This window comes from Megascapheus bottae, chromosome 16 (assembly GCF_031878675.1).
Source record: "Megascapheus bottae isolate mThoBot1 chromosome 16, mThoBot2.hap1, whole genome shotgun sequence".
Lineage (NCBI taxonomy): Eukaryota > Metazoa > Chordata > Mammalia > Rodentia > Geomyidae > Megascapheus > Megascapheus bottae.
The window spans coordinates 14170227-14197903 of NC_143524.1; the positions used below are offsets into that span (position 1 = coordinate 14170227).

The 27677-nt window shown below is 57.2% G+C and overlaps 2 protein-coding genes across 3 annotated transcripts in view; one reads left to right on the plus strand and one right to left on the minus strand.

Annotated features, from left to right (window-relative positions):
* Tp53i11 (tumor protein p53 inducible protein 11) lies at positions 1–14517 on the plus strand. 2 transcript variants are annotated; one of them, XM_090347857.1, is made up of 8 exons: positions 1–199; positions 9375–9440; positions 9966–10188; positions 10696–10754; positions 10936–10984; positions 11257–11353; positions 12256–12357; positions 12732–14517. In XM_090347857.1, exons 3-8 carry the CDS (start codon positions 10060–10062, stop codon positions 12863–12865), a joined length of 570 nt encoding a protein of 189 aa, XP_090203983.1. In that variant the 5' UTR covers positions 1–199; positions 9375–9440; positions 9966–10059; the 3' UTR covers positions 12866–14517. The 2 variants fall into 2 exon arrangements, with proteins under 2 accessions (XP_090203983.1, XP_090203982.1); XM_090347856.1 differs by lacking the exon at positions 1–199 and having other exon boundaries at positions 9381–9440; positions 10029–10188.
* The window catches only part of Tspan18 (tetraspanin 18), a 26582-nt gene continuing 13342 nt past the window's right edge, over positions 14438–27677 (minus strand). The window contains exons 2-8 of the mRNA XM_090347855.1: positions 24812–24884; positions 24000–24194; positions 22372–22446; positions 21473–21571; positions 20858–21040; positions 17910–17993; positions 14438–16717 (exon numbers count right to left, since the gene is read on the minus strand). Coding sequence (XP_090203981.1) covers positions 16670–16717; positions 17910–17993; positions 20858–21040; positions 21473–21571; positions 22372–22446; positions 24000–24194; positions 24812–24874 — 747 coding nt within the window. The 5' untranslated portion in view covers positions 24875–24884 and the 3' untranslated portion in view covers positions 14438–16669. The remainder of the gene's footprint in view (positions 16718–17909; positions 17994–20857; positions 21041–21472; positions 21572–22371; positions 22447–23999; positions 24195–24811; positions 24885–27677) is intronic.

The window sequence follows — 27677 nt, forward strand, 5'->3', positions numbered from 1 at the left end:
GGAAGAGAGGAGGGACCAGCGCGGGCCACCAGACTCCGGCGAGCCCCGCGGCGCAGGACTCCGGCCCTGCCCTGCCCTGCTCGGCCCGGCCCGGCCCCGTCCGACCCCGGAGTGAGGCGGCGCGATGTGAGTCGCCGCGGGCCCGAGCGTCCGCCCCGCACGCCAGCTCCTCGAGCGCGGCGCCCCGCGCGCTGGGAACGTAAGTCGGGTCCCCGCCGCCCGCCCGCCCGCCCGCTGCTTGCGCAGCGCAGCCCGCGGGGACCCCCGGGGCCACGGGAACCCCGGACAGCGAGCGCCCCACGCGCGCCAGCCTGGTGCCGGGACCGCGCGGCACCTGCGCGGCTGAGGGCGCCCTGGGTCCCCTCCCCAGCGCCCCCTCTGCGCTTTCCTCCCTCTGACTCCGTTTCCCTCTCTCCCCGGCTTTCTGGCTCCCGCTCCCCCTTCCTTCCTGGACTGTTGATTTCGGCTCCCCTCTTTGTGTGTTCTCTCTCTCTCTCTCTCTCTCTCTCTCTCTCTCTCTCTCTCTCTCTCTCTCTCTCTCTCTCTCTCTCTCTCTCTCTCTCTCTCTCTCTCTCTCTCTCTCTCTCTCTCTCTCTCGCCCCCCCCTCCCTCTCTTTCTCCCTCTCTCCCCGCTTTGTGCTTCCAGGCGAGAGGGAGACCGCGGACAAACAAGAAGGCAGTTTTTCTGTGTGCTGGAGTGTGGGCGCCCCGCCTCGCCCCTCCTCCCCCGGTCCCTCTCCACCGCCACCACCCCCGTCCCTCCCCGCCGCATCCCTCCCGCCTTTGTTCCCGGGCCCTTGAGTGTGCGGGGCAAACTTGCCAGGTTCCCGGGCTTAGCCTCTGCCGGGCCCTGGGTCGGGGGCCCCGGTGATGGCGGAGTTCGCGCTGCCCACAAGTCTGGCTCGACCTCCGGGGAGGAGACGGGGTCTGGTGGGAATCGGGGGTGGGGGCGCCCCGCTACTCAGCCCAGGCCTCTCTCTAAAGTGGCGGAGTTTCTGGACTCTGTAGATTAGGGACGGATCGTGGCGGGGAGAGGGAGGCTGAGCGAGACCCCTCCGTGCCCAGGAGCGGGCAGAAACACGGGCCAAGCCCAACACCCCAGCTCGGGGGCGAAGGTGGAGGAGATGCCCCTCCCCGCCCTCCAGGCGTGGGGTGGGGGGGAATCGGGACAGTGAGGGGGGTGTTGGCTGGGCGCAGGGTGCACTGGGCTCCTGGGTGCGAGCAAAAATATTAAGGGGGTTCCGGAGGTGGGGTGTCTGTAGAGAAAGGCGGGATCGGCGCGCGCATCTCCAGCGCGCTCCCCGAACGGGAGCCTGGTTTATGTCTGGGGGTCTTCTCTGCTCCCTCCAGCCTGGCCGCGCGTGGCCTCCCGATGCTCTTCGAGGTGGGGGTGGGGACACCCTCTCCCCCCCTTCCCAAGAGTCCCAGAGCCCAGAGACCACTGCCAGCATGACCACTCGCACTTCCGGCTTGGTTTCTTTGTAGACAAACTTTTCTAGACCAGGTGGAAGGGCTCAGGACCACCAAGCGCAGCCAGGCCAACCACTCAGCCCCCCTGGCTGTCCACCCCTGCCAGCCGGTGGAGGGGGCCTAGACCTGCAGCTCACCCACCCTAGGATCGGGTGTCTTTGTTGGAGGAACAGGAAGGGGCGCTGCCCATTCCCTAGCTACACCCCCGCGGGGGTGGGGGGATTTAGCCAGGGAGGAAAGGTTTGTTTTATTTATTTATTTTTTCTTGCTAGATTGTCGTCTCATCTGTAGGGTGCACTGTCTGTCCCCTGCTCTCCCCAAGGGCCTTGGGGAGCCGGGTCAGAGGATTAGCAATTGGTGATTCCTCCTTGCTCTCAAGCTGTCTGCTTTGTCAGGATTCCCGAACTGGGGGGACTGGCAGCCCAACTGTGCCCCAGCCTGGGACCTGTTCACTGCCCAGAACAAAGGGCCAGCCTGGATCCAGGTCCAGGCAGGCGGGAGACAGTTGTCACAAAGGACTTATTATTCCCATGGAGCTGACACATAAGGAAGGTCTAGACAACTAAGAAGGAAACAAGTTATCTAGAACTCTGGGGGTGAGGGCCAGGGGAAGATGTGGAGCACTGGAGTGTTGAGGCCAGAGGTCAGGTTGCCATTTCATGGTCTGGGAAGCCTCCCTGATCCAGCTTGAGAACAGCTTGTTCAAAGAGCCTGAGGTTGCTAGGGTAGAGTGAAGACATGAATCTCAGCTGCTTGTCCAGCAGCTCAGACTGTGTGCCTCCCGAAGCCAGGCCAGGGGGACATGGGGGAAATGTCCAGGCTGCGTGTCCTAGAGGCTCTGTGTCTCCCAGCCAAGTCAGAGGAGCCAATACCACATCTTGCTCATGTCCCTTGCTCTCTTCTGACCCAAAAGTGTCATCCCCATTTCTTTCTAATAAGCACCCCCTTCAGGGTAACCCCTTTTTGCGTACTGGCATGGAAACCGCTGGAAGGGGTCCTGCTCTGGAGCTGGTTTGGTCTAGGGGGAAACTGAGGCCGAGAAAGCAAGTCTCTTGATTTAGAAAGAACAGCAGCACTGTGCTCTTGCAGCTGGGTCTGGCATCTTCTCACCAGTGAGAGGTAGGTATCATTTTTACACCCATTTTACAGATTTGGAAACCAAGGCCCGGAGAGGCAAAGTCTCTGGCCCCAAAGTCAGGCAGCTAGGGCTCAGAGCCAGGGTGTGAGCAAAGGCTTTTCAGGGTGACCCCTTTCCTCCCCAGACTGGAGCCCATAATGGGGGAGTGGGCACTCATCACTGGACTGGGGTTCTACCCAGCTCCATCCTGGAGAAGTCCAGGCCCTTTGTGCTGCCTTCCCATCTCACCAAGACAGGGCACCACTTGCTTCTGAAATACTAGCCTGTGGAGGTGGAAGTAGAGGTGGAGGGTCTCTACAAGGCTGTCCACCCCCCCCCCCTTCTTTCATCCTCTTCCAAATTCCCCTGGAGCCATGGGTGGGAGGGGTGGGTGCTGGGGGCGGGGCCACCATAGCATTATCACCAGAGCCCTAGCCCCAGGGGAGGCAGGGAGCAGGCTGTCCCACAGATGACTGCACCAGCTGCCCTTTAGGGCATTGACGTGGTCACTGGGCCCAGGGAGTAGGGGGAGGCAGGCCACACTGAGTTGCTGAGTTGGAAAGGACAGGAATTCTCCATACGCTCTACTCTTTGCCAGTGACCGCTGGGGCAGGAAAGGCCCTTTCAGTGCCTTCTGAGGGGTGACGGCTGGCTATCCCTTCCACAGGGCAGTGGGCCTCCCCTCTCTCCCAGGGAGCCCCCTCCCTGCCTCCACCCCACCTCCCCCCACTCTCCCTGCCCACCCAGCTTGGTCAACACAGCAGGGATGGTTTATTTTTGTCCCTGAAGGTGTCTGTGATGAAAGTTGGGGCTTTCCTGTGCCACTCTGGCACCTTCTGGAGAAGGAAGCAGCGGGAAGTGAAGAAGAGGGGTGGGGATGGAGGTGGGGCACTTGAGCTGGGTGTGGCTGGCCTGTGACTGGCCGAGGGCAGCAAGCCCCAGAAATCATCTGTTCCCCGTGCAGCGTGCAGGCAGGCCCAGGCTCACTGGCCCTGACAGAGTAGCAGGACCCCAGCAGTCTTGTGGTGGATTCCATTGTCCCAGGGACACTCCCTGCACCAGGGCAAACCCTATGCCCCTGCTCCCAGGGTCCTGATCCTAGAAGGTTCTTGGCTCCAAGCTTTGTTGTGGGACAGCGGACACAGGGTGGGATTCTTATGCTCCACTTGTGCAGACTCTGCAGACAAAGGCTGGCAGGCAGTGGCAGGCAGGCTATGATAGGCTCCACCCCCAGAGCCCCAGGCCACTGGAAGGAGTGCAGTCTCATCTCGGCTTTCCCCATAGTGTTCCCTCCGACCCCCCCAGCTGTCATGAGCCCCAGAGCCCCAGAGGCCACTGTATGTGTCAATACTCAGCACTTGGATCTCTCAGCCTCTGCGTTCTGTGAGTTCTCTTTGGGCTCTAACTCCCACAGTCTTGTAAGTCAGGAGGCGTTTACTGGCAGTGGAGAAGCAAATCCACCCCAGGCCTGGGGATCAAAATGGACATGAGCACCCCAAGGCGATGCAGAGTGCCCTGAGTGCCGGCCTCCAAGGGGGTGCTGAGCTGGGACATCCTAGCTTGTCCTGGGGGCTGCTGGGATGTCCCCGCAGGAATCACAGATGATGCAGGCTCTGGGCCCTCCACCCCTCTTCTGCTGCCCCTCTCTCATTCTAACCCTCACTCACTCTGCCACTCACTGCTGCCAGCCCCGAGACCCCACTTCCAGCTATTTTGTACCAGTGTGATAATAGAACAATGGGCCTCCACGCTGTGTCCCTGCAGGGCCCATAGCTAAGGAGGCCAGACCAGATTCTGGGGACTCCCAGGTGCAGGAAGAAGATAGATGGCTTGGAGCTCAGTCCAGCTTCGGCATCAAGCACACCAAACACCTCCCCATCCCCCCCACCACACACATGCGCACACATATACATGCTTGTACACGAACACACACCATGCACAAGGCATGCATATGTGCACTTATGTACACACAGGCATACATGTGAATGCACACATGCACCTGCATGCACATATGCATCTGGGCACAGGAGAGCAATGCCCATGCATGCATGCACACACGTGCATGCATGTACAGGCACATACACACACATACCACCTTCTCTGTGGATACCTCACTAAATCCCAGTATGCAATTATATTGGTTTGAATTCCAGCATTGCCACTTACCCCAAGGGACACTGGAATAAGCCACTTGGTGGTTTTCCCATCTGTATAATGGAGTGCAGTGCTGTGTTTGTGGGTGACAGGAAGTTTCAGGGGTTTTCTGGTCTGGATGTGCAGCCCTGGACAGCCATGTGGAGGGAGCAGCTTCCTTCCTCAGGGGAGGGGCAGGGGCTGTTGGTAAGGAGCGGGCTTGGGGGTTTGGGACAGAAGTGGCTCCTTGACTGAGCTGCGAGGGTGGCAGTGGTGACTTCCCCTGAGTCACCGAGGCTGAGCAGCTGTGAGGTCTGAGTCCCTTCCTCTCCTCCTTAGGTCTGCAGGCTCCCTAAGCCAGCCCTCCCGGGCACAGCCTCCCTGTTGGGGCAGCTCTGCAGTCACTGCGTTGCTATGGAAACCAGGCTTCCTGGGAAGGATAGGGGAGTCAGGAAAGTCCTCCACCTAAGACTTACATGGGAATGATGGTCTGGTCCCATCAGAGATGTCCAGGACTGAGCCTAGACAGGCACCCAGTAATTATATTGTTAACCATTCTTATTTCTGGAATGCCTACCAGGTATATCTGGCATTTTTTACTATTCTGCATCGCAATACATGAATGGACTAGAAGCAGCAGTCTGGGTTAGAGACTCAGAGAGGCCATACAGTAGTTAAGAAAAAGAGTTGGGCTTGAGTCCAACTTTGTGCCCCCCCCATACTTAATCTGTCATTGTCCCCTGATGCTTGTGCCCCTGAGAGGCCCATCTTGCCCTGACACCAGTCCCTAGAGGCTCTGTGAGGATCCATCTGGTCACCGTTGGGGGTTGTTCCTCAATGTCCACTGCAGAGGCCACAGGAGACGGTGTGGGGTCCAATCCTGTCCCTCTGGGGCCTCACAGTACCTCTTCCCATCAGTTCTGTGACAGTGTTGGTGACAATGCTGTATCAGCCCTGATGGGGCACAGAGAGAGTGCTCCCTCCAGCCTTCCCCCACCGTGGCTGGACCGTCTTGGAAAGCTGTCCATAGCGGGCAGATGCATTCCTCTCCTGGGGTCTTCAGCACCCCAAGTAAGACTCTGTAGAGCCCCACTGTCTGTGGGCTTCCCTGGTTCAAGATCACTTGCCCTTTATGGACTGACTGGTCACGTTGGAACTCAGCCAAGTCTCCCTTTCCTGCCCTGGGCGGGCAGCCTCAGGCTTTTGTGTGCTTTGGTTTATGGAGACAGAGTGTCACTGTGTAGTCCTGGATACCAGTGCTAGAGCCCTTGGGGGAAACTGAGTGACCTGTTCCCTGGGCCACCGTCACTCACTCACCTGACCTGTGCTGACCCAAAGACCAGTGAGTCTCAGGGTCTTCAGAATGTTCTGGATTGGGAACTCAACTGACCAGGAACACAGGCTGGAGAGAAGTGGGGGTGGCCATGGAAAAGGAGGGAGAGGAGGAGGAAGAGAAGGAAAAAGAATTAAGAAGAGGAAGAAGAGGAGGAAGAGAAGTAGGAGGAGGAGAAGAAAAAGGAGAAGAGGAAGGAGGAGGAGGAAGAGGAGAAGGAGGAGGATTTGAGTGACAGTGGCTCAGGCCTCTAATCCTAGATACTCAGGAGGCTGAAATCTGAGGATTGGATTTAGAAACCAGCCTGGCAGGAAAGTCTGTGGGACTTATTGCCAACAAACTACCCAGAAAAGGCTGGAAGTGGTTCTGTGGCTCAAGTAGTAGAGCACTACCCTTGAACACGAAGAGGCTCAGGGGCAGCACCCAGGCCCTGAATTCAAGCCCCGGGGTGGGGGGGGGAAAGAAGGAAGAGAAAGGGGTGATAGATGAGTTGAGAGGGAGGAAGAAGAGGAGGAGGAGGAGCAGGAGCAGCAGCAGCCACTGCCACTTAGGGCAGGAAGGACCTCCATGCTAGGGGACACATATCACAGGGACTGGCTGCTAGGACAGGCATTGGCCCCTCTTCCCTTCTCCTTGGCAGCTGGACAAATGGAAGAGGGGCAGCCCTCCTCTCGCCCCTTCCGTCTCTTCCAGTAGCCTGGCACAGGACATCCTGGTGGGCAGGAAGTCTGGCAGGCCTGAGCAGCCAGCCCTTGCTCCTATGTGTAGATGAGGACAGGGCAGCCTCTCCTGGGCAGAGCACTGCATCCTGGGCCCCACCATGCTCTTGCTCTTACTCCAGCCAGTGACAACTTTTGGATAATGAGAATTCTTGCTTTCCCACATCTCACAGGTGGAGAAATGAAGGCACAAAGCCTGGCAGTGACTTGTCCAAAGTGGACAGAGCCAAGATTCATGGCCTGGGTCTTGGGCTGTTCTTGGAGGGAAAGAAAGGCCAGAGTGAGGCCTGAGGGTGCAGATATGGCTTTCCATGGGGATAGGAATGGCTCTGTAGGAGCTGGTAGGAGGTATGGATGTGGCAGAGCCCAGTTCTGAAGGTGAAGGGAGTCATGGAGGGTGCAGTACTGTTTGCCTAGCTGGGAGGTAGGTGCCAGTCCCTCCCTGGAGATTTAAGTTCAAGATCTCATTCTGCCAGGAGGTCATGCCAGCCCAGACACCCAACAGCCTTGCCTGGGGCTAAGTGTGTCCCACTCATCCTCCCATGAGCCTTACTGCCCAGGACCCTGGAGGGCTGCCCTGTGCTCATCCTGGAGGCCCGTCACGGCTCTGCCACACAGGCCCAGTCCAGCAGCAGCTGTTTTCAAAACATGCCTGGGGTTCAGGGGTGGAGGGAATGGTTGTCACTCCCCTGAGGACTTCAACAGTCTGTGTTGAGGTCTAGGGAAGGCCTGATCCCGCCCTGAGGGCTTGGGGAAGGTGGTGATGTCTAATCACTTCTTGTCATCACTGGCATGTCCTTGGGCAGAGCACTGGTGTAGAACTGTGCAGACATGGTGTCTTGTCGTCTCAGAACATCCTTAGCAGGTTCCTTTCCACAGATGAGGAGATGGGGAGGAGAGGGGAGGGGGAGCCTCAGGGCAGTGAGGAGACTTGCACAAGGTCACAGGGCCAGTAAAGGGCTTATCAGGACTGAGTCAGGTAGCCCAGTCACACTCAGGCTGGTGAGTGGGGTGAGAAGGCAGGGTGCCTTGGAGGAGAGTTCACTGACATTCGCAAGTGTTGAGGAGGATGTGGAGGAACTGGACTGCTTGTCCAGCCATTCTGGAAAGTAGGTGGGCTTTTTGTCCTGGGGATAAGTGTAGACCTAGGGTGTACCTTGGCAGTCCCGCACTGGAATTATTTCCCTTAGAGACATGGGGATGGATGTGCGGTCACCCCACAGTGGGACAAGAATGGTAGTAGCTGAGCTCGTTCACCCCTCCCAGGACGAGTCCAAAGGAATGGCTGAGCCGTGGCTGAGAGCTGCAGCTTCGTCGGATCTCAAAGGCATTTCTCCGGATGGAAGAAGCCAGGCCTTAAAGGTCATCCATTTTGTAGATCTGTTTACGTAACATCCGAGAAAACCAAAACAGAGCTGATGGTGACAGAGAACAGATCTGTGCTTGGCAGGCGGGTGCCAGGACAGCATAGCGGAGTGTGGACAGAGATGGAGGGGGCTGAAACTGCCTGTGTCAGGGCCTGGAGGTGGTGGTGGGCGAGTGATCCGGGTGCTAGATCGTCATGGGAAGGCCGGTTCTGCTGCATGCATTCACATGGAAGTTCCAGAGGAGAGGCCGAGGGCCTGGGCCATCTGATGCATCACTTGACTGCAGGGATGATCAGCAGGCTGAGCCCTGGGCTGCAGGAGGGACGCCCTGGGCTGCAGGAGGGACACCCTGGCTAATTTCATCTTCAGTGTGGAGGATGAGAAGGGCCATTTATGTGCCTCGATGGGGCTTGCTGAGTGCTGCTTTTTATGGGTACAGAGGGCCTTTATGGCCACTCAGATCTAGGCCAGGAAGTAAGGCGGGGGTGGGGGAGGGGTCCACAGGCCACACTCCCTGAAGCCCTCTCATGCTGACTTAATTTATCATTTCCAACCTCAGATTGCTCAGTTGCTTCCTCCCTGCCCTGTGCAAGGCCTCAGCCCTCACACCCTACACTTTGCAGCTTCGTTCTGAGCTGGATTTGGTGCTTTACTGTTATGTATTCCACCTTTTCAATATTATAAAGGTGATGTAGGAGGGGTTACAGGTTGCATAAGTCAGGTAGTGAATGCATTTCTTTTGGGACAATGTCACCCCTTTCCTCGCTCTCTCCCAGCTTTCCTTCCCCCCCCCAACCCCTACCCACAAGGTGCACAGTTCACATTCAACATGTCGTCTGGTGAGTACCGCTGCTGCAGATGTCCACACTTGGTGTGTGCTTCATTTTGTGTTACATCACTGGCGGGCTGGGAACCGTGGGGTGACCTGGGGACATTGCAGTTCTCTACAAGTCCCATAGGGCCTGGGAGAACCTGTGTGGGATCTCTTAGTGGACAACAGGAGGCTTCTAGCCCTGTCTGTGAATGGCTAACATTTTCTTTGCTTGCCAGAGAGTGGCTATGGTGAAAAGGAGATAGATGCCAGGGCTCTGGGTGTGTGTGTGTGTGCTGCTGGCGGAGAGCCATGGAGTGGGGACACTGCTATTGTGCAAGTTGTTCTCCCTGGAGCCTGTTTGCCTGTCTACAGAATACAGCACCTCACCTCGCACCCACTGACACGCCGTGTTCTCCTACAGATTGTGCCAGCCGAGGACAGGAGGGCACTTGACTCATTTCAGTCTCCAGCGCCCAGCACGCAGCAGGTACTCAGGACTGGTCCTGGGGGCTGCTGGGGGTGGCAGAGAATTTTTGAAGGCAGATGTTGTGTAGGGGAGGGGGCTGGGGTCCTGTTGGCCAGGGCAGGGTGCCCCTTTCTAGGTTTCTGGCTTTTAAGGAGGGGCTCTGGGAGGTGGAGGGTGGCAGGCTTGCTGGGAGGTGGGGTTATCTTGGAAGATCAGGGGGTCTTGCACCCCAGAGTTCAGAAGCCCCCTGCCCCAGGTTCAGGCAGGGCCTCTCTGCCGCCCTGACCAGCCTCCTATCCCAGCCTTCCTGCCAGGAGGCTTTGGGGGTGGGCCCCATCCAGGCCGGAATGTCTTTTCCTAGGGCTGCATTGCCCCCTTCCAGACTCCAGGGCTGACTGTGAGGGTCTGTCCAGTCTTGTTCCTTGGGCTGTGTCAGGTCCACTCAGGCTGGGGGTCCTCATGTTGGAAGGGTCTGGGGGGGCACCCCCACCCCTGTTGAGGTTTCTCTCCAGGTCCTGCATGGGGTCCACTCTTCCCCTACTTCAGGGCTGATCACCTGGGGTCTGGAAGCCAGGCCGAAGCAGCAACTGAAGCCAGGGTCTACTCCAGCCCCTCCTCAGGGTCTGGGCTCAAAGACACCATGGCGGCCAAGCAGCCCCCTCCCCTCATGAAGAAGCACAGCCAGACGGACCTCGTGAGCCGCCTGAAGACCAGGAAGATCCTGGGCGTGGGCGGCGAGGATGACGACGGAGAGGTGCATCGCTCCAAGGTGGGGGTGCGGGGCGCTCCCGGATCCACTCTGGGGGCTCAGATCCTAGCTGCCATTTGACACAGCAGAAGCTCAGCATGTAGGAACCCTGGGGCTTGTCGACTTTTTCTAGAAACTCACTGGAGTCAGCAGCAGTTTGTTCCAAGGAGCTGACAGCTTATGTGGCAGGTGGTTTACCAACTAACATTAGCACCAGCTAATGGTGCCAGCCCTGGGAGTGGTGGCTTTCACTCATTTGGCGGATGAGAAAACAGAGAGGTTAAGCCACTTCCTTGGGGTTGCACAGTAGGTAACAGAACTAGGCTGCAAGGGGCTATCCTTGAGCTTTCATATTAGCTACCACAGCTGCTCTTGAACCCTGTGCCACAAGAAGGAGGGAGGTGAGTTCTCTCAGTGGAGTCCTCTTGGCCTGAGAGATGCCTCCCACCCTGCATGCTGGGAGGGTGCTGGGTAGATGAATGGGGGAGTGGGGGCTCATCCAATTATTTCTGATCCCTGTGTCCACAGATCAGCCAGGTCTTGGGTAATGAGATCAAGTTTGCTGTTCGGGAGCCTCTGGGGCTCAGGTGAGCACTGACCCAGTGTGCTTTTGGGGTGTGGAGTTGTGTGGGGGGAGTGCCTGAGTCTCAACCTCTCCTGGCCCTTTCCTAGTTTGTATCCCTACTTCATCCAGTCTGCCCTGGCCTCCTGGCTGCAGAGTGGTCCCCAGGGCCAGGGCTGGCTCTGATATTTCTATGCATCTCTTAGGGTCTGGCAGTTCCTCTCTGCTGCACTTTTCTCTGGCATCGCCATCATGGTGAGTCTCCTGGGAGACAGCCTTGGGTGAGGGTGGGATCAGAACTCACAACCCACTCCAGTCCCCCTTCTCCTCACTGCTCTGTGGGGCTCTTCTTTGGCTGGGCCACTGGCTGTCTCTGCTGTGCCTGGAGCATCCCACATATCATTGTTGCCACCCTGGGAGCCCCAGAGCCTTGGGTCCTGGTGGGAATGGGTGGCCCCTACTTCTGGCCTGCCCCCAGGGCCCAGCTTGGAAGCTCAGCTCAGAGTCCCTCTCCCTGCTGCCTGCAGGCCCTAGCCTTCCCTGATCAACTCTATGATGCCATCTTTGACGGAGCTGAAATCACCAGCAAGACCCCCATCCGCCTTTATGGAGGCGCCATCCTCAGTGAGTATTGCTACGTGGACTTCTGGAAGTGAGAGGAGGAATTGTGGTTTGGGGGGAGCGGTGACAGGTCCTTCCTCTAAGGTGTGAGATTCCCTTCCTTCCCCTGCCTCTTTCCTCTGGTGTCTCTGTCGGTCTGAGCTGCCACCTTGTGGCCACTAGTAGAACGCTCTCAGAGAGCTGGGGAATCTTGCCCGACAACTTGGGACCAGCGTTTGTTGTTGTTCTCTGGGCATTGGGGTACCGTGGTGAATGAGTCAGATCCAGAGGAGGAAGCAGAGTCAACACGGGGTCTGCCCATCTTTATCCAGAGATCATTTGTACCACTTGTGTTTCCTTCCTAATTGGAAGAGAATGGTAGTGGTTAAGAAAATGACTTACAGATTTTAAAGTTCAACATCGGTAATAACCTTCCTCTTCTCTAAACCATTCTGACGCCCTCTGGATTAAGGCTCCATCACCTCTGCTTGGTACCTAAAGCTCTCAGTGGATCAGATCTATCAATCCACGTCCATAATGGGCCCTGAGCAGCAGCCACACAGGATGGTGGACCTTCAGTTTCCATGTTCAGAATGCCCCTGGGCCTTTGCACACACACTTTATCCAATCTGGTGCTACTTGTACTTCTATCCAAAAACCTTCAAAGGTAGCGCTGATACTTCTGACAAAGGCAAGGGTGGCGTGGGGCTGGCACTGCTGTTGGGCCATGGTTGGAGAGCTCCAGCTATGGAGTTAGGCTGAAATTGAACATCTGGCCACAGTCATGGAAGCGTAGACTGAAGAGCAGTATGGGGCAGATAACTTTTGACCTCAGTAGGAAAGGAGAAGAGCAGGCCCAGCTGCTGTCCTGGGGGCTGGTAGCTCATCCTGACCCCCCCCCCGGCTCTGTGTGCCCACCCTTCCAGGCATCTCCCTGATCATGTGGAATGCTCTCTACACGGCAGAGAAGGTCATCATTCGGTGGACACTGCTCACGGAGGCTTGTTACTTTGGGGTGCAATTCCTGGGTAAGTCCTGAGGTGACCTCGGGGAGTTTTGTTCCCCACTTCCCACAGGCCCTGGGGTTCATAGGGAGTGGTGGGGGATCTTCCAGTGGGGAGCAAGGAGGAGATGGATTGGTTGTGTGCACGCCTCACCCACCGCTTGACTGTCCCTGGGTGGCAGCACACCCTCTTGTGCCCGTGCTCTGCTGGCACCTGTTATGGTGGGGGGTGAAGAGGGGGGGCTACAACAGAGCAGGATTGTCTCTGGGCAGGGGAGTCTGGGACTCAGCAGGGCTCCGACTCAGTGGGGACATCCTGTAGGTGAGAGGTGGGGCGCAGCGGGCAGAGGTGGGGCACCCCATCTCTGATCTACATCCCCTCCTGACCTTCCTCTGCAGTGGTCACTGCCACGGTGGCGGAGACAGGCCTCATGTCCTTGGGGACCCTCCTGCTTCTGGTCAGCCGCCTCGTTTTCGTCGCCGTCAGCATTTACTACTATTACCAAGTGGGCCGGAAACCCAAGAAGGTCTAGTGGGGCGGGGACCTACCTGTGCCCGGGACCAGGGTGGCTCTGGAGCCTTTGGCCTTCTGAAAGGTCAGAGGCTCTGCCCCAGCCAGCCCAAGGCAGGCGGGGCTCCCCTTTCTGCTGGTTTGGAGAGAGACAGGTGGCTGCACCCCATTCTTTGTCCTGTGCTGGGTGCCCCCCATTTGCTGGGCTCTGTAGGCCTCCATAACCCCTGAAAGCTATTGAATGGATAGCAGTGCTCCTGGGGTGGACTAAGGCCCAAGCCTCCTCTGCCAGGAAGCCTGCTGGACGGAGAGGTCCCAAGCCCCCCTGCCCCTAGCCAGCCTAGAGCCTGAATGGCTGATCTTGGCTTCTTTCCAAGCCAGAAGCCTGAGAACTTGACCTTGTGTCCCAGCCACTCTGCCTGGTCCCTCCGCACGGTAGGGGCCCTCTGCACCTCCCCCCCCCCAAACACACACCTTCCCACGGCCCCTGAGGGCTGCCAGGCAGGGACCATGTCTTGAACTCCCAGCCTCCTTTGGCCTTCCGGTGAGGATCACCACCCATGGATGCCCTGCCTCACCTCAGGCATGCATGCCTGCACCTCCTGGGACCTGGCTGTGGGGCGCTCTTATCTGGGGGCTCCTCCCCAACCTGCCCTGCCCTCCGGCACACGGATGTGGACAGCCCCAGCAGGAAGCTATGTGTGGGTGGCAGACTTAGAAGGGAGCAGGGGGGAAGCAGTGGCCCCCCCTTGTCCTCCCCCTCAGCATGTCCTCCAAAGCCCTCAGCCCTCCCTCCTTGGGGGAGGGTTGGGTCTAGTCTCTGGACCCTCTAGGCCACCCCACTGCCTCCTGGGTAGGCTTCATGCAGGGGAAGTAAACAGAAGTGTTTGAGCCCAGTACCCTCCTGTCATCTCCCCTGTCCCCAGGGAACCTGCAGAGGCTGGGAGGGAGCTCAGAGCTAAAGTTCCCAGGCTGACCTGCAGGCTACCAGCTGCTGTGCAAGACTCGAACCCAATACCCTCCTCCCTTCCAGCACACAAGGGAAGTGGCATGGTGAGGCAGTCCACAGGCTGAGCTTCATGCCACGCACAAAGGACCTGCACTGTGAAGGAGGACCCACTCTTTGCTGCCATCTGGCTCTTGCCATCAAGCCCTGGGCAGGCCAAGCCCATTTGTGATGGCACTGGAGGGGCTCACCTGTATTCCTGTCCCATCCACACCTGCCTGCCGGCTCTCGAAACCCTGGCTGCTTCTAATCGAGGACAGGGCCTTGTCCTTTCCTGGTCGGGCATATGGTGGACTCCCCAGGGGTCAGGCAGGAGGCAGAGTTGTAGCAGGGCCTTGGCACCCAGCACTGCAGGCCAAGCCCCGTAGATGGGGTAGGGTCTGGCCTCATGTTGGGTGATGGTCAGGTTGTGAGCCTGCTGGTGGGACAGGCCCAGAGAGGGTTTGGCAGACAGATGTGTAGCTTGTATTTGAGAGAGGGAGTGGGAAAACCAGTGAGGATCCGTGGGGGAAAGCACAGTGTGTGATGGGGCAGCACCTTGTGCCCACTTCCACCTTGGCTCAGCGCTGCCCCCAAGGCAAGACCACCTTTGTTCACGATCACTATATTTATTCCTTGTTCCTTTTTCTTTTTGTAAGAAACAGTCATAAAAACCAGTGCAAAACCATCGTGCGGGAGTCCTGTCTTACATTACAAAACTTCTCTGGGTACACGGTATAAAAGGGGCCGGCAGGATAAACGAGCACTGTTCTACTACAGGGCATCTACACATGGCAAAATAGACTTTGCACAGAGGACAGGGTGGGGGTGGTGGGAGAAGCCCCATGGGACCTTTCCAGATGCCGCAGCTCCCGCTCTCACAGGCAGGGGATGCCAGCCAGGCCCAGGCCCAGTCAGGTATGGCTGAGGGACCCTAGGAGAAATAAAGGGACCCCACTACCTGACAGCCTGAGATAACCTGGCTAATGGCAGGCAGATCCGCCTGCCTCGCCTTCCAGCCTGTCTGGGTGCACTTGGCACTGTTTTGGGGAAAGCCCTTGAGGTGAGTCACTCCTATCTAACCTGGAACCCCCTGACTAATGTCCCATGTTGGTTCTTTTCCTCAGGAACTGATCCCCAAATACATCCATCCATACACACACACCCCTATCATGGGTCCCAGAAGACTAGGGTGCCCCAGGCCACCAGCCTGGTAAAGAGATTTGGGTTGATTTGATTGGTTTGGCCAGCCATTGGCCATTGGTGAGAGCTGTGGATGAGGAGGTGGAAGGGTCCTGAGAGGGACAGGTGCAGAGTTTCTGAGGCTTGGCTAGGGTACGGTGATAGATCCCCTAGGTTCTGGAGACAGCCTCCAGTGAGTTCCTGGTAATGTTATGGAGATGTTAGAGCAGGCTGATACAGAGGCCTGAGAGGAAGCCAGGACTGGTGGGGGCCGCAAAGAGGAAGGAGATGGGAGGGTCAGCATGACCCTGGACAGCAGGCACAGAGCTGGCTGCATCGTGGAAGGGGTGGGGGACAGAGGTAAGGTGCTCCAGGTTACAAAGTGGCAGCTCCATCTCTCCCAGGAGGCAGGGACGCTACTAGAGGGCTTGTAAGACACAATAGGCTCTTCTTAGGAAAGACTGGGGAGCAGAGACATCATGCCACTGTTCCCATCCTGTGGCATGGTAGAGACATCATTAGTGAAACTCAAGACATCACTAATCACACCCCATCAAACCTGGGGGGGTGGTCCCTAGACCAAACCTGGGGTCCACAGTGGATCCCTGGCAGGGTCAGGTTATCTTGCAAGTTGGTTGGCAGCCCTAGGGTCACAGAAGTCTCTTTTGTTTGTGGATCAGAGCCTGGAAAGGCAGGAGGCTGCCTCGGGAGGTAGGAAGCTCCCAGGCCCTGGAGGTTAGGAAAGAGGCTGGACAAGGCTCAGGACACATCCAAGCTTCGGTTCTGGGTGGGAAAAGGGAATTGGCTGACTGCCCTCCTGGCTCCTCTTGGAGGTTTCTTCTTCCCTAGGCACCAGGGAACTGGACAAGCACAAGGAAGGGGTGGACAGTGAAGGCCAGAGGATGAGATGTGCATATACAGGGGTGATGCTTAGGGATAGAGGAAGGTGGGAGGGAGGGACAGTTTCTGGCCAGCGTGTCCTCTCTCTGTGTCTCTGTGGGATACCAGGAGGCTGTATGTGAGCAGCAGATCTGATGGACCCCTGAATGGAGTGGCAGCGGCCTGAAGATGACCTACAGTCATATCGGAACCGGCACACAGGTGCCAGGCTATTGCCCCTCTCAGGGCCTTCGAGAGGATTTGGTAGGCCGGATGGGGCAAGCCAGGACTCCGCTGTGGGATCCAACATCCACACACAGCTCACTCTTGTCCCCGTCTTGATAGCAGGGCCACTCCATCCCCTAGCACAGCGGACACCGGGCTGCCGGTCCTGCGTCCTCAAGGGAATGGAGGTTGAGACTCTGCATCTCTGTTGCTTACATCCTCACCATCTTGGTCCTGACGCGGTGAGAGGGGATGGGGATGCCCGAATCTGTGGTGATCCAAGTGCCCTGGGGCTGGCGGTCCTTTGGTCTCTGACATTCCCAGCCAATGCTGGGTCCCAGCAGAGACGCGAGGCACCCGCCCCCCAAGTCCAGGCCAGGAACTTCAGTTCGCATTACTGTCTTCATGTCATCTTGTTAAAAAAATATCTCTGTGTCCCCAGTCCTTCTGGATGTCCATGCTGGCCTGCCTCCTCTCTGGAGCCAAGTGGATGGGGAGAGGAGGGGGCACTGGTGCTGGGCAGTGGTGGGCGGAGTGAGGTTCAGACCATGTCCTCTACTGGATGCCACGGAAGAGACACATGGCAAAGATCATGACGAAGAGCTGCAGAGAGGGAGGGAGTGGGCTGGGGTATCTAAGTGTGTAGGCACAAGCTTCTCCTGGAAGAGGGGCAGAGGATTTTCTAGCCCTGTCACCATGTACCATGATGACTTTGGGCAAAGTACAGTCCTCTGTGAGCTCGAGACAGTGCCCTATGGCAGCCATACTTCTAAGTGCTGGCTCGGAGATCTTTCCTAGGACCAGGAGGCAATGCACAGAGAGGCAAACTCATCTGCCTCAGTCACACAGCTACCATGGGGGAGCAGGATTGAAGTCTGAGCGCACTACGGCTCCTCCAGCCTAAGGACCCACTCTCTGGTGCCTCAGGGGGTGTGGAGATTGGTAAAGTGTCCTCAGCACTATTAGGAGACAGGGCACCCCAGGTCTCAAGGAGCACACTTGACCAAGACCCCCAGTCTTGGGGCCTCAGGGTGGAGTGGGGCAGGCAGAGCCCTTGCCTCAGGGACTCCCCTTTGACTAGATTTGGTGATGTCCCTGGGGCCACAACCTTTCTTCCCAATGGCACGAGGGACAGGCCACAGACCACAAGCTTATGGCCACACTGATGGCTCTGAGGGCTGGGATGGCACCCCTGGCCAGGGAGAGTCTCATCTGGCTCAGGAGTCCCCTCACATAGGGGCTGGATGGGGTGTAAGGACAGTGGGGCAGTACACAGGTACCACCCTGCCATAGGGATGTGCCATACCCACCGCATGCATGCCGGCAGGCAGACAGCACTGGCCCTGATCTCCCTGCATGGGCGTCTTCATGAGATTGCCAAGGGCCCAGAGAAGACGTGCTTCTGCTCTTTGTTCACTCACACCACCGCTGGCATACAGCGGGCACTCAGTACGTGGTGCTTCTAGAATGGAGGAACCTCATTCACTCCCACGGCCCCACGACCTCCTCAAAAACCGGTCTGTGTGTGGGGCCCAGGAAGAAACTGAGCAAGCCGGGGCCTAGGGTGTACCTGGAGGTGGCCCTACAGGATAGAAGGTGCCAGGGCTGGTTCAGCAGCTCTGGAGTGGCTCTGAGAGGGGACTCAGATGCCACACAGAAAAGGGCCATGGTCCAGACTTGTCACTTTCTGGGTCCGTGATGCCAGGGGAAGCTGGATACCAGTGTCCACTCATGAACTGAGGAAGGGAGCCAGGGATGCAAGCCGGGTTACAGGGTCCTTCTGGGGTGTACTTACCTCTACGGCCAGAACCCCGATGGCGAGCGCTCCAGCCAGGTAGACGTAGGTTTCAAAGGCATTGAGGATGACCGTGTAGCAGCCCTGGGGGAGAAGGGCTATGCTGAAGTGGCAGCCAAGATGGGCAATCTGTGGCCTGGCCCTGGCCTTATCACTGGCTTCACTTCAGCTGCCAGTAAGCAGTGGAGGGAGGTGGTTGGGCCTTCTGCCCTCAGGAAGAAGGGGTGCCCGTTCCCACCCCTGGTCTGCCCCAAGACGCCTGCTCTGTTTCACGCTGACCATGGGTTCCTTTGCTCTGAACCTGGCACTGTCTACAGCCCTGTACTTCCTCAGACGGGCACTGCTCCTGCCTGGGTTGTCACCAGAGTGTTCATCCAGCCAGGCGCTGTCACCAGCACTGGTGCTGCTTCTCTGTAAGGAGGGAGTGACCCCCATTTCTGCCCTCCCCAGTAACAGAGGACAGCTAGGCCCAGCGCCTACTGTAGTCACTGCCCACCTGTAGCATCCCCCTGAGCTGCAGGGATGCAGGGAGGGTCTCAAGAGCCCCCTCACTGCCCAGGAGGGCCCCCCAACCCTGCCTGGAAGCCCTGATTCAGATCCTGCTTCCTGCACACCAAGGACCTCATGCCTCATGTCCTCACCACCAGCACCCTGTTGCTGCCTCTCCTTCTCCTACTCCTCCTCCTCCTCCTTCTTCTTCTTCCTTTTTTGCTAGTCCTGGGGCTTGAACTAAGGGCCTGGGTACTGCTCTTTTGCTTAAGGCTAAAGTACTCTACCATTGAAGCCATAGCAGCACTCCTGGCCTTTTCTGGGTATGTGGTACTGAGGAATCAAACCCAGGGTTTCATGCATGCTAGGCAAGCACTCTACCACTAGGCCACCTTTCCAGCTGGAGTCCAAACCCCAGCCACAGGAAACCCAGTTTGTCCAGCAGCTTCGCCCTGGCAGGTAGCCTTGTTACAAATGCATCCTGGGCTACAGAGAAGGGAGCTGTGGAGCAAACCCAAGTGGAGATGAGACCAGGCCAGAGGCTTTTTAGCAGGGGAAGGCTTGCAGAGAGCCAAGTGTCAGCAAAGCCATGACAGGAGTCCCAGGAGGAACAGCCACCATGGTAAGGAGCCAGTGTGGCAAGCACCGACTTCCCGGAGAGAGAGGGCAGAAAACATCTTCAGGAGGAAGAAGAGTCCAGAAGCAGAAGCCCATCCAGCACTAAGGCCCGAAGGTCCAGGGCTCCGAGCGGCCTCTGTGAAGCTGGCCAGTGGCACTAGATGGAGGGAGCCTCCAACCCCCTGCAGCCCCACACCAGTTAGAAATGCCTCCGACAGAGAAGAGCCTGGATTTTGGTGGGCTGAGGGTGGAAGTAGCCTGGGCTTTTCTTTGCCTCTTTCCAGGGCCACTGTCCCAGCAAGGCTTCATGTCACAGGTGTGTTCCAGAGGGGGAAGGGAGGAGATGGGCACAGCAATGTCTTCTTCTCCCCCACCCCCATTATGGAGCTTGAACGCGGGGCCTGGGTGCTGTCCCTGAGCTCTTTTGCTCATGGCTAGCGTTCTACCACTTTGAGCCACAGCGCCACTTCCTATTTTCTGGTGGTTCAGTGGAGATACAAGTCTTACAGACTTGGCTGTCCAGGCTGGCTTTGAACGGGCAATCCTCAGCTCTCAACCTCTGGAATAGCTAGGATTAAAGGTGTGAGCCACTGGCAGCCAGCTAGCAGTGTCTTTTAAGAATGTGACTCACTGGCCTGAATCACAACTGCCTACCTCCCTTTGGCTAGAAAAGGGATCAATGGCCTGGCTGTGAGGCAGGCTGGGAGGCATAGCCTCTCCCCTGTGGATTGGGGGGTATGTGCCTGGGGTGTGGGGGACAGTCAGCAGCCTGGGCCATGGTATAGGTGCTCGGGAAGCTGAGGTCTTTGGCGATGGTGAGCGAGGAGCCGATGGTCCAGACCTGCGTGGCATGGTGTTCTGGACCACTCCGTGTTCTGTCCCCTGCCAGGCTCTCTGTGGAACACCTCGCTATGTGGTCCTTGCTACTGTGCCCAGACTCCAGGGCCCTGGTTCTTTTTCCCATGTAGGGGATGGCAGGGTCTTGTAGGCCTTGGAGGATGTGGCTCTTTTGCCCTCCTGAATACTTTGTCAGCCCTCAGCATGTGCAAGCTGGAGCCAGACCAACTCTCAAAAGAACTACCAGGTCACAGGGCCAGACCCCAGGTCTTGGGCCACCTCCCCTGATACTCTGTGATGCTTCAGGTGCATCCCAGCCCCTGGTTTGCTCAGATTGAGATGATCACGTTTGCTCACCCTGGCTTTCCACAGCCTCTACTCCCTAGGCCATGAGCCTGAGATGCTCTCAGGAGTGGCAGGTCTGTTCCCTCCCTGCCTGCCTCCCTCCACTTCTCTCCCTTCTATCCTCCCTCCTGGCTTGGCCTCTACCTAGAAGGGAAGGCTGCTGGCCAGTGGGAAGGAGCAAGATCAAGGCCAAAGATGTTGTGTGTCTCTGAGCAACATGCTGGGTGTCTCTGGGCAGGAGACAAAGCTAGGATTTTCTTTTCCCTCAAGTGGTGGAAGGAACAGAATTTCTATGGCTTAGATAAAACCATCAGGCTTTGAGAGAAACAAAAAGCCTAGAAGCTTCCTTGATCTCAGAAGGGCAGGTTAGAGAGAACTTGCTTTCTTGGAACTAGGGCAAGGGAAAAAGGGGTGTGTGTGTCATAAGGTACCCCTGAGTTGACTGCATGGTTAAGGGGTACCCCCACTGTGAGATGCTGCTTCTGCCCCCTTTCCTCCTTGACCCTACGCACCCTTCAAAGTGCACACCAAGTGTCCACACGTGCTCAACCGCCCTTTTGGATCTTAGTGGCTCTGGTGGAATCTCCATGACCACAGCTCAATGCACTTCCCGAGGGTCTTAGACTCCACCTCCACCCCCACGCCCAGGCAAGAGGTACCTGTTTGTTGATGTACAGGCTCTTCCCCAGCAGGCAGTCTTCTCTGCTCAGCAATACCCCATCCCGACCTGGTGGGTCTCTCCGGCAACAGGCCTCCGGCACCTCTTCATTGTCTGGAGTCAACAGTCGGAAAATGGAGGCGAGCTTGAAATCTTCAGGCCCATTGACCCCGCAGCAGCTGAACTAGATGAGCAAAGAGCAGGAGCTGGAGCCAGGATGGAGGACAGGCAGACTCCCCGCAGAGAGGGCCAGAGGACTCCGACAGCTCACTCTCCTGCCCTTCTGTGAGATGGCGAGAAAGTCACTCAGCATCTCTAGACTTCGGTGACCTCTGTAGAAGGGACTGCAGTGACAGTTCCTACCCACCAGACACTTACTGACCATGATCATCATCAGTGACAATGACTATCACTGGAGGGTTCCCTGCAGAATTTTGATGGCAATTGATTGGCTGTGACTGCCTGGAATCTGCAGTTGCTCACTGGAAGGCTAAGTCTGGGCTTGGTGATTGATTATTAGTGCCGGGCAGGGGTGGGGATGGCTGGGTCGAGTGCACAGGGCACAGTGATGGGTATTATGGCTCTGAACACTTCCGGCACAGAGGAGGGGACTCACTGTGATCATGACTGAGTTCCAGGTGGCCGAGAAGACGTCGGTGTCGTTATTGCCTTGGTAATGCTTGCTGAGCTCTTTGGTGAAGAACTCTCGGGTGAGCTGGGGACAGAAGAGAGGGGCACTGAGCCTGAGGCTGGGTGCAGCCCCTCCTGTTCTCCCCTCCCATCTCCATCCTGGGGCCAGGAGGACTTGGATCCTCTCTAGCCTTCAATTTGGGCAGGGTCCTCTACCTCCCTGAGGGTACAGGTGGGGCACAGCAGAGACCCCCCCCACAGACTGCCCACCTCTGCCTCTTCTTACCCCCCCACCAGAGCCAGCTGGTCTAGCTGCCCTCCTCCCTCCCCTGCCTTGTGTCCAGGCCCCATTGGCTGAGGTGCCCTGTTTCCATCTGCTCCCACAGTGGAGAACAATGCCACCTCCCTCAGTGGGGGGGCCTCCATGGGGCATGCTGTCCAGTGAGGAGGGTGTGTTATGGGGTGCTCTGAGCCTCCCCAACATCTGAAAGTGTGATCCCTGACACCAGGGCAACATTGGTCACAGGAAAAGTCCAGAATCAGGAGTGGAGACCCTCAGAGACCCCTGACTATAGTTTATTTATTTCTCAGTCCTGGGGCTTGGACTCAGGGCCTGGGCACTGTCCTTGAGCTCTTTTGTTTAAGACTAGTGCTCTACCACTTGAGCCACAGCACCACTTCCAGTGTTCTGGTGGTTAACTGGGGATAACAGTCTCACAGTCCTTCCTGCGGGGTCTGGCTTTGAACCACGATCCTCAGATCCCAGCCTCCAGATTACAGGCATGAGCTGCTGGTACCCAGTGGTGAGAGCCAGCTCTGAGGAGGACAGGAGTGGCCACTAAAGAGCCACCAATTCTGGAGAGGGGGGGGCGTGTGGGTACGTACGTTTTCCCTGAAGATGAATGCCAGAATGGCCGCTGAGAGCTCTGCCAGGAAGATGAGCAAGATGAACATGAAGAACTGCAGAGAGAGCAGGGGTGGGGGGGTGGGGGGGAGACTCATGAACCTTGATGTGGGATGGGGGGCTGCTGGAGTATGTACCCTGCCGCCTGTCACCTGACTGATCCTGGGTTTCACTGCTGTCAATCAGACAACATGCCAAGGAGCCATGCCTGGAGTCAAAAAATAGTCTATCTTCCATGTAAACAGTGCCCTGTGCAGTCTGAACAGCCCTGCCTGGTGGCCCTGGAAGGAGATTGCTCCTGGGACCCTCTGAGTTCCTGGGGGACCTTCCAGCCAGCTTTCTCCTCACACACGCCACCCCTGTACCTCCACAGCCTCTGGTCCCCATGAGAATCAGAGCTGCCTCCAGCCCCAATACAGGAGCCAGATGTGATTACCCAAGCCTGCAAATCCAGGGGCTAGAATTTGACACTGAACCCAGAGCCCCTCTGTTCTCTGTGCTTATCGCATGAACCAGGATGCTGCCCTGGCCAGGAAGGCCTGTCCCTCTGCCCACCCCTGGCAGAGGCCAGCCTCTCTCCTCTGGGCTTCTCCACATCACTGTCTCCACCATGCCGGAGGTGGCAGGGGCTATGGCATGCAGCATTTCCAGAGTCTTGGGTCCAGCTGCCTACCAGAGAGCCACTGCTGAGCTAGCCAAGACTAACCACGATGACCTGGCTATTTGCTGCACCCAAGCCCTGCTCTCTGCCAGCTTTGGAGGTCAGGGCTGTTCCTCAGTGTCCCTGGTGCCTGGGTAGGTCCGAGGTGCCCGGCCCAGGGAGACTCCATCCTCCCTGCCAGGACTCATGAGCTGCCATGGCGAGGATGGCCCACCAGGGGGCAGTCAGGACCATTCTCATCTCTCCCAGGGGAAGTTTGTGCAGTTTACACCGGGGTAGGATAAATAGTCCAGACCCTGTCACATCCCATAGTCCACTGCAGGGACAAAGGAGGGAGAAAAAGTGGGAGGAAAGAAGAAAGAGAGAAGGAGAGAGGGAGGGAGAAAGAGCAGGGTAGGAGGAAGAAAGAGAAGGGAGGAAAGGAGAAAGGAAGAGGAGGGAGAGAGTGAGAGAAGGAGGGAGAAAGAGAAAGGGAGGGGAGGAAAACAGGAGGAAAAAGAGGGAAAGGGAGGAATGGAGGAAAAGAAGGAAGGAAGGGAAGAAGAGAGGGAGGAGAGAGGGAGAGAGGGAAGGAGAGAGGGAGGGAGGGAGAACTGCTGTGGGAAGTTAGCTCCCAGCACCAGGCATAGGGCACATGCCTGTGATCTGAAAACTTGGGACACTGGGACAGGAAGGTAAGTCGAGGCTGGCCTGGGCCACATGGGAACACCTTATGTGAATCAAAGCAGCAGCCAGTCCCAGAGGCCCACAGGGAGCACCCAGGAGGCTCAGCCGGCCTCAGGTGTCTTCCCTAGTCTCCGGACATGTTGGGGGTACCAGGGCTGGAGGCAGACGCTGGGGAGCCTGCCCGTGCCAATGTGGCCCAGCTGGGGAAGGACTGTGGGCTTCAGGGTGGAAGCAGGACCAGGCCCAGCCCCCCAACTCCGTGGGGTGGGGATGGGGACTCACAAACAGCAGCAGACACTTGTTCTCCCGGGCGGCGCCGCAGCAGCCCAGGAAGCCCAGCAGGAAGAGCAGGCCGCCCATGGCCAGCAGCACGTAGGCACCCGTGATGAGCAGAGGGTTGGCCGCCACGATCTCCCGGAAGCCGGTGGGGTCCACGAGGACCCAGATGCCCAGGCCCAGCAGGCAGGCGCCCCCTAGCTGTGAGGAGAAGGAGATGCAGGGAAGTTAGAAGCCGCTCACAAGCTGCCTGGGGCCTTCAGACCTACTACAGAGGCTGAGCATGGGGCAACAGCTTGGTCCTAGGACTTAAACTGGGGGCCTGAGATATTTTTGCTTAAGGCTGGAGCTCTCCCACTTGAGTCACAGCTCCACTTCCAGCTTTTCCTCGGATAATCGGAGATAAGAGTCTCATACACTTTCCCACCCAGGCTGGCTTTGAACCATGATCCTCAGATCTCAGCCTCCCGAGTAGCTAGGATTAAAGGCATGCAGCTCTCACTGGGTTTTGAGGGAACTGTCTTCCTAGAGAAGCTCCAGCCTGCACTGGGCTCAGCTCTGCAGCCTGGGATGAGGCTGAATGGGTTCCTTCTCCTCCTCCCTTCCTTTCTCCGGGGCCAGCCCTGTACCCCCAGTCTGGCTCCTGCGAGCATCTGTAGGAATCCTCTCTACTAACAGTGGGGTGTGCATGCAAGGACCCCTTCCAGGAACACCTACCAGGCAGGTGTGTCTGTCTCCACTTTCCCCTCACCCCCCAAATCTCACCCCAGGGGCAGCTCTGCCATGGGCAGAGGCCAGCGAGAGCCAGGAACACTTACAAATATGAAGAAATTGAAGACGAACATCAGATACTTCATGCAGCTCAAGCAGTCGCCCTCCATGATGCTCCTCCTACAAAAACAAGGCTCCTTCAGTCCTCTGCTGTGGGGTCCAGCCCAGCAGGCAGGGGGTGGGTGGGTGGGGGTGCAGAAACCAGCTCTACCTGGCAGGAAAGTCTGTGAGACTCACAACTCCAATTAACTACCAGAAAACCAGAGGGGGATCTGTAGCTCAAATAATAGAGGAATACTAGTCTTGAGTGGACAAAAGGCTCAGAGACAGCACCCAGGCTCTGAGTTCAAGCCTCAGTACCAGCATATGAGAGGGAGAAGAGGAGGGAGGGGGGAAGGAGAGTGGGAGGAAGACACTGAGAGAGAGTGCTTCGTTCTTCTGCATGGGATGTGACACCCAAACTTCAGCCCTGGTAGGTAGATCTGATAGCCAGGCCAGTGCCAGCTCTGGCCAGTGCCCTTGAGTCCCTGGGATAGTCAGTACTCTCCCTCCCCCAGGACCCTAGGTCCTCAGAAACCTGGCAGTACCCACTGTGAAATCAGAGGCAGCTGGAGAAGACTAGAGAGCTACTACACGCAGGAAGATGAGGGGATGCACCTATCCCACCAGCTGTTGGGAATACAGGGCTTCCCAGCCCACAGTGCAGGGGTGTGGCAGGGAAGGAGGATGCACAGGGCTCGCCTGTAAGGTGGGTGCTGTAATGACCCCACTTCACAGATGAGGTCACTGAGGCCCACAGGTCTTGTGTTGGTTTACCTGTGATTCAGGCGCTCCAAAGCAGAGTCCTGATAAGATACAATTCCATGGGACATGGTAACAAAGGAGACACCAAAAAGTGTGGGGGGGAGCTTGAACCCAGTGCTATTCTATCCTAAATCAGGCAAGCAAACCCAGAGCTTCTGTAAAGTGCTAGGATCCTCCCCCGATGCAACTGGAGACTTCTGGCAGGGGACCATCCAGCTCTGCCATCTCGTGACAGATGGGAGTCCCTGAGGCCCAGAGAGGGGCTCGGATGGGGACGAGGTCACGCTGTGCCCCAGGGCTCTCTGCAGCAGGCTCCTGCCCGGGCCAGACAGCTTTATTAAGTGCCCCAGATGGCGGCTCAGCCCATCTGCAGGGAGTGGGGTCGGGAGGGGTGCTCTGATGAAGAAGAACAGCTCAGTTCATAAATCACTCTTCTCACTCTCACTGCCCCCAGCCCCCAGGCAGCTTTCTGCAGAAAGAGAAAGTGTGAGAGAGAAAAGAGGCAGGTGGACGAGATGAAGAAGCTCCACTGGAGAACAGCACAAGCACCTAGAAATGCCTTAGGCACATTGCTGCCAGGAGAGGGCACTGTGGTCCAGGACAGGGCCCCATAGGGTCTCCATGCAACCTGTGTTCCCGAACACTGTGTGTGTGTGTGTGTGCGCGCGTGTGTGCGCCTGTGCGTGCGTGTGCGTGTGTGTGCGCGTGCGTGTGTGTGTGTGTGTGTGTGTGTGTGTCTGGTCCTCCTTGCCTCTGGAGCCCCCATTCCTCACGTGTGACATGGGGCTCTTCAGCTCCACCTCCCAGTGTCACCCCAAGGACTGCAGGGGCTGCTGGCGTACATGTATTTATAGACCAATAAGCACAAAAAATTCCTTCTTGCTGTCCTTGTCCAGCAACCTGCCTGGGCTTGGTCCAAGGACCAGAGGCCAGTGGCCGCCCCCATTCATTCAAGGGTATCAAGGATCAGAGACTTCTCTGGACTCAGAGAAGCGTGTTCTGGCAGGATGGAGGACAGGGAAGAAGCCTGGATGTGTGTGGACTGCAGGACAGGGACCAACAACTTATTATTGATGCCAGGCACTGAGTTCCCAGACGTTCACTCACAATGATCTCACTTGATCCTCCAGAAAGCTCTACAAAGGACGCGATGCTATCATCCAAGGAAGGGGTCAAGGGCTCAGGAAGGTTCCGGAGCTGGAGAGGGCTGGAGTTGGGATCCACGTCCAGCTTGGCCTTATACCAACCTTATACCCTTTCCTTCATCAGCGCGCTGGCTGAGGTTTGTAAAAATAACACAGATTCTCACCATGGGATTGGAGGCTGGGAAGGGGAGGTCTGTGCTCACTGGCTGGGACTGCTGGGCCTTGTCCCAAGACAGACGGCTCATAAACAGGCAATTGGCTCTAAATCCTGGCAAGCCTGGCCAGTGCACTCAGGGATATGGACACAGCTGAGGGGGGGCTACAATCTAATTAGGCTCCGAGGGGGGGAGGACCCCTGAAGGCTGATGGTACCCAAGAAGCAAAGCCTGCAATTGGATCTTCTATGGCAGATTCCCCAGACCCTCACACACACTGAGCTCGGGCTGTCAAGGGGCCAAAGGGCGTGGGGCAACATCTGTGAGTCCAGCCAGGGAGCTCTGACCTTGGGCCCTTTTGTCTGTCCCAGGACTCTCATGGGTATTTCTATCATGAGAGTCTCAAAGAAGACCCAAGCTGGGCGCCAGAGGCTCAGGCATGTAATCCTAGCTACTCAGGCTGAAGTTTGAGGATCAAGGTTCAAAGTTAGCCCAGGGCCGAAAAGTCCACAAGGCTCTTATTTCCAATTAACCACCAGAAAATGGGAAGTGGTGCTGTGGCTCAAAGTGGCAGCCTTGAACAAAAAAAGAGTTCAAGGATAGTGTCTAGGGCCCTGAGTTCAAGCCCCATGACTGACAAAAAAAAGAAAGGAAGTGAGAAAGAGGGGCGGGGGTAGACAGACAGACACAGAGACAGAGCAGAGCCTTAGTTGGGGCTAACTCCTTCTGGTCTTTGGGAGTGCTAAAGCCCAGAGAGGGATAGAGTCCTTGTCCCAAGCTACACAGCACGGTGAGATTCACCATCTACC

What these genes read in the sequence shown, in the direction of transcription:
- Tp53i11 (XM_090347857.1), top strand. Translation starts at nt 10,060, where the DNA reads ATGGCGGCCAAGCAGCCCCCTCCCCTCATGAAGAAGCACAGCCAGACG. An exon ending in GAGAGGTGCATCGCTCCAAG is followed by an intron (nt 10,189 to 10,695) that starts GTGGGGGTGCGG and finishes CTGTGTCCACAG; the next exon opens with ATCAGCCAGGTCTTGGGTAA. An exon ending in TTATGGAGGCGCCATCCTCA is followed by an intron (nt 11,354 to 12,255) that starts GTGAGTATTGCT and finishes CCACCCTTCCAG; the next exon opens with GCATCTCCCTGATCATGTGG.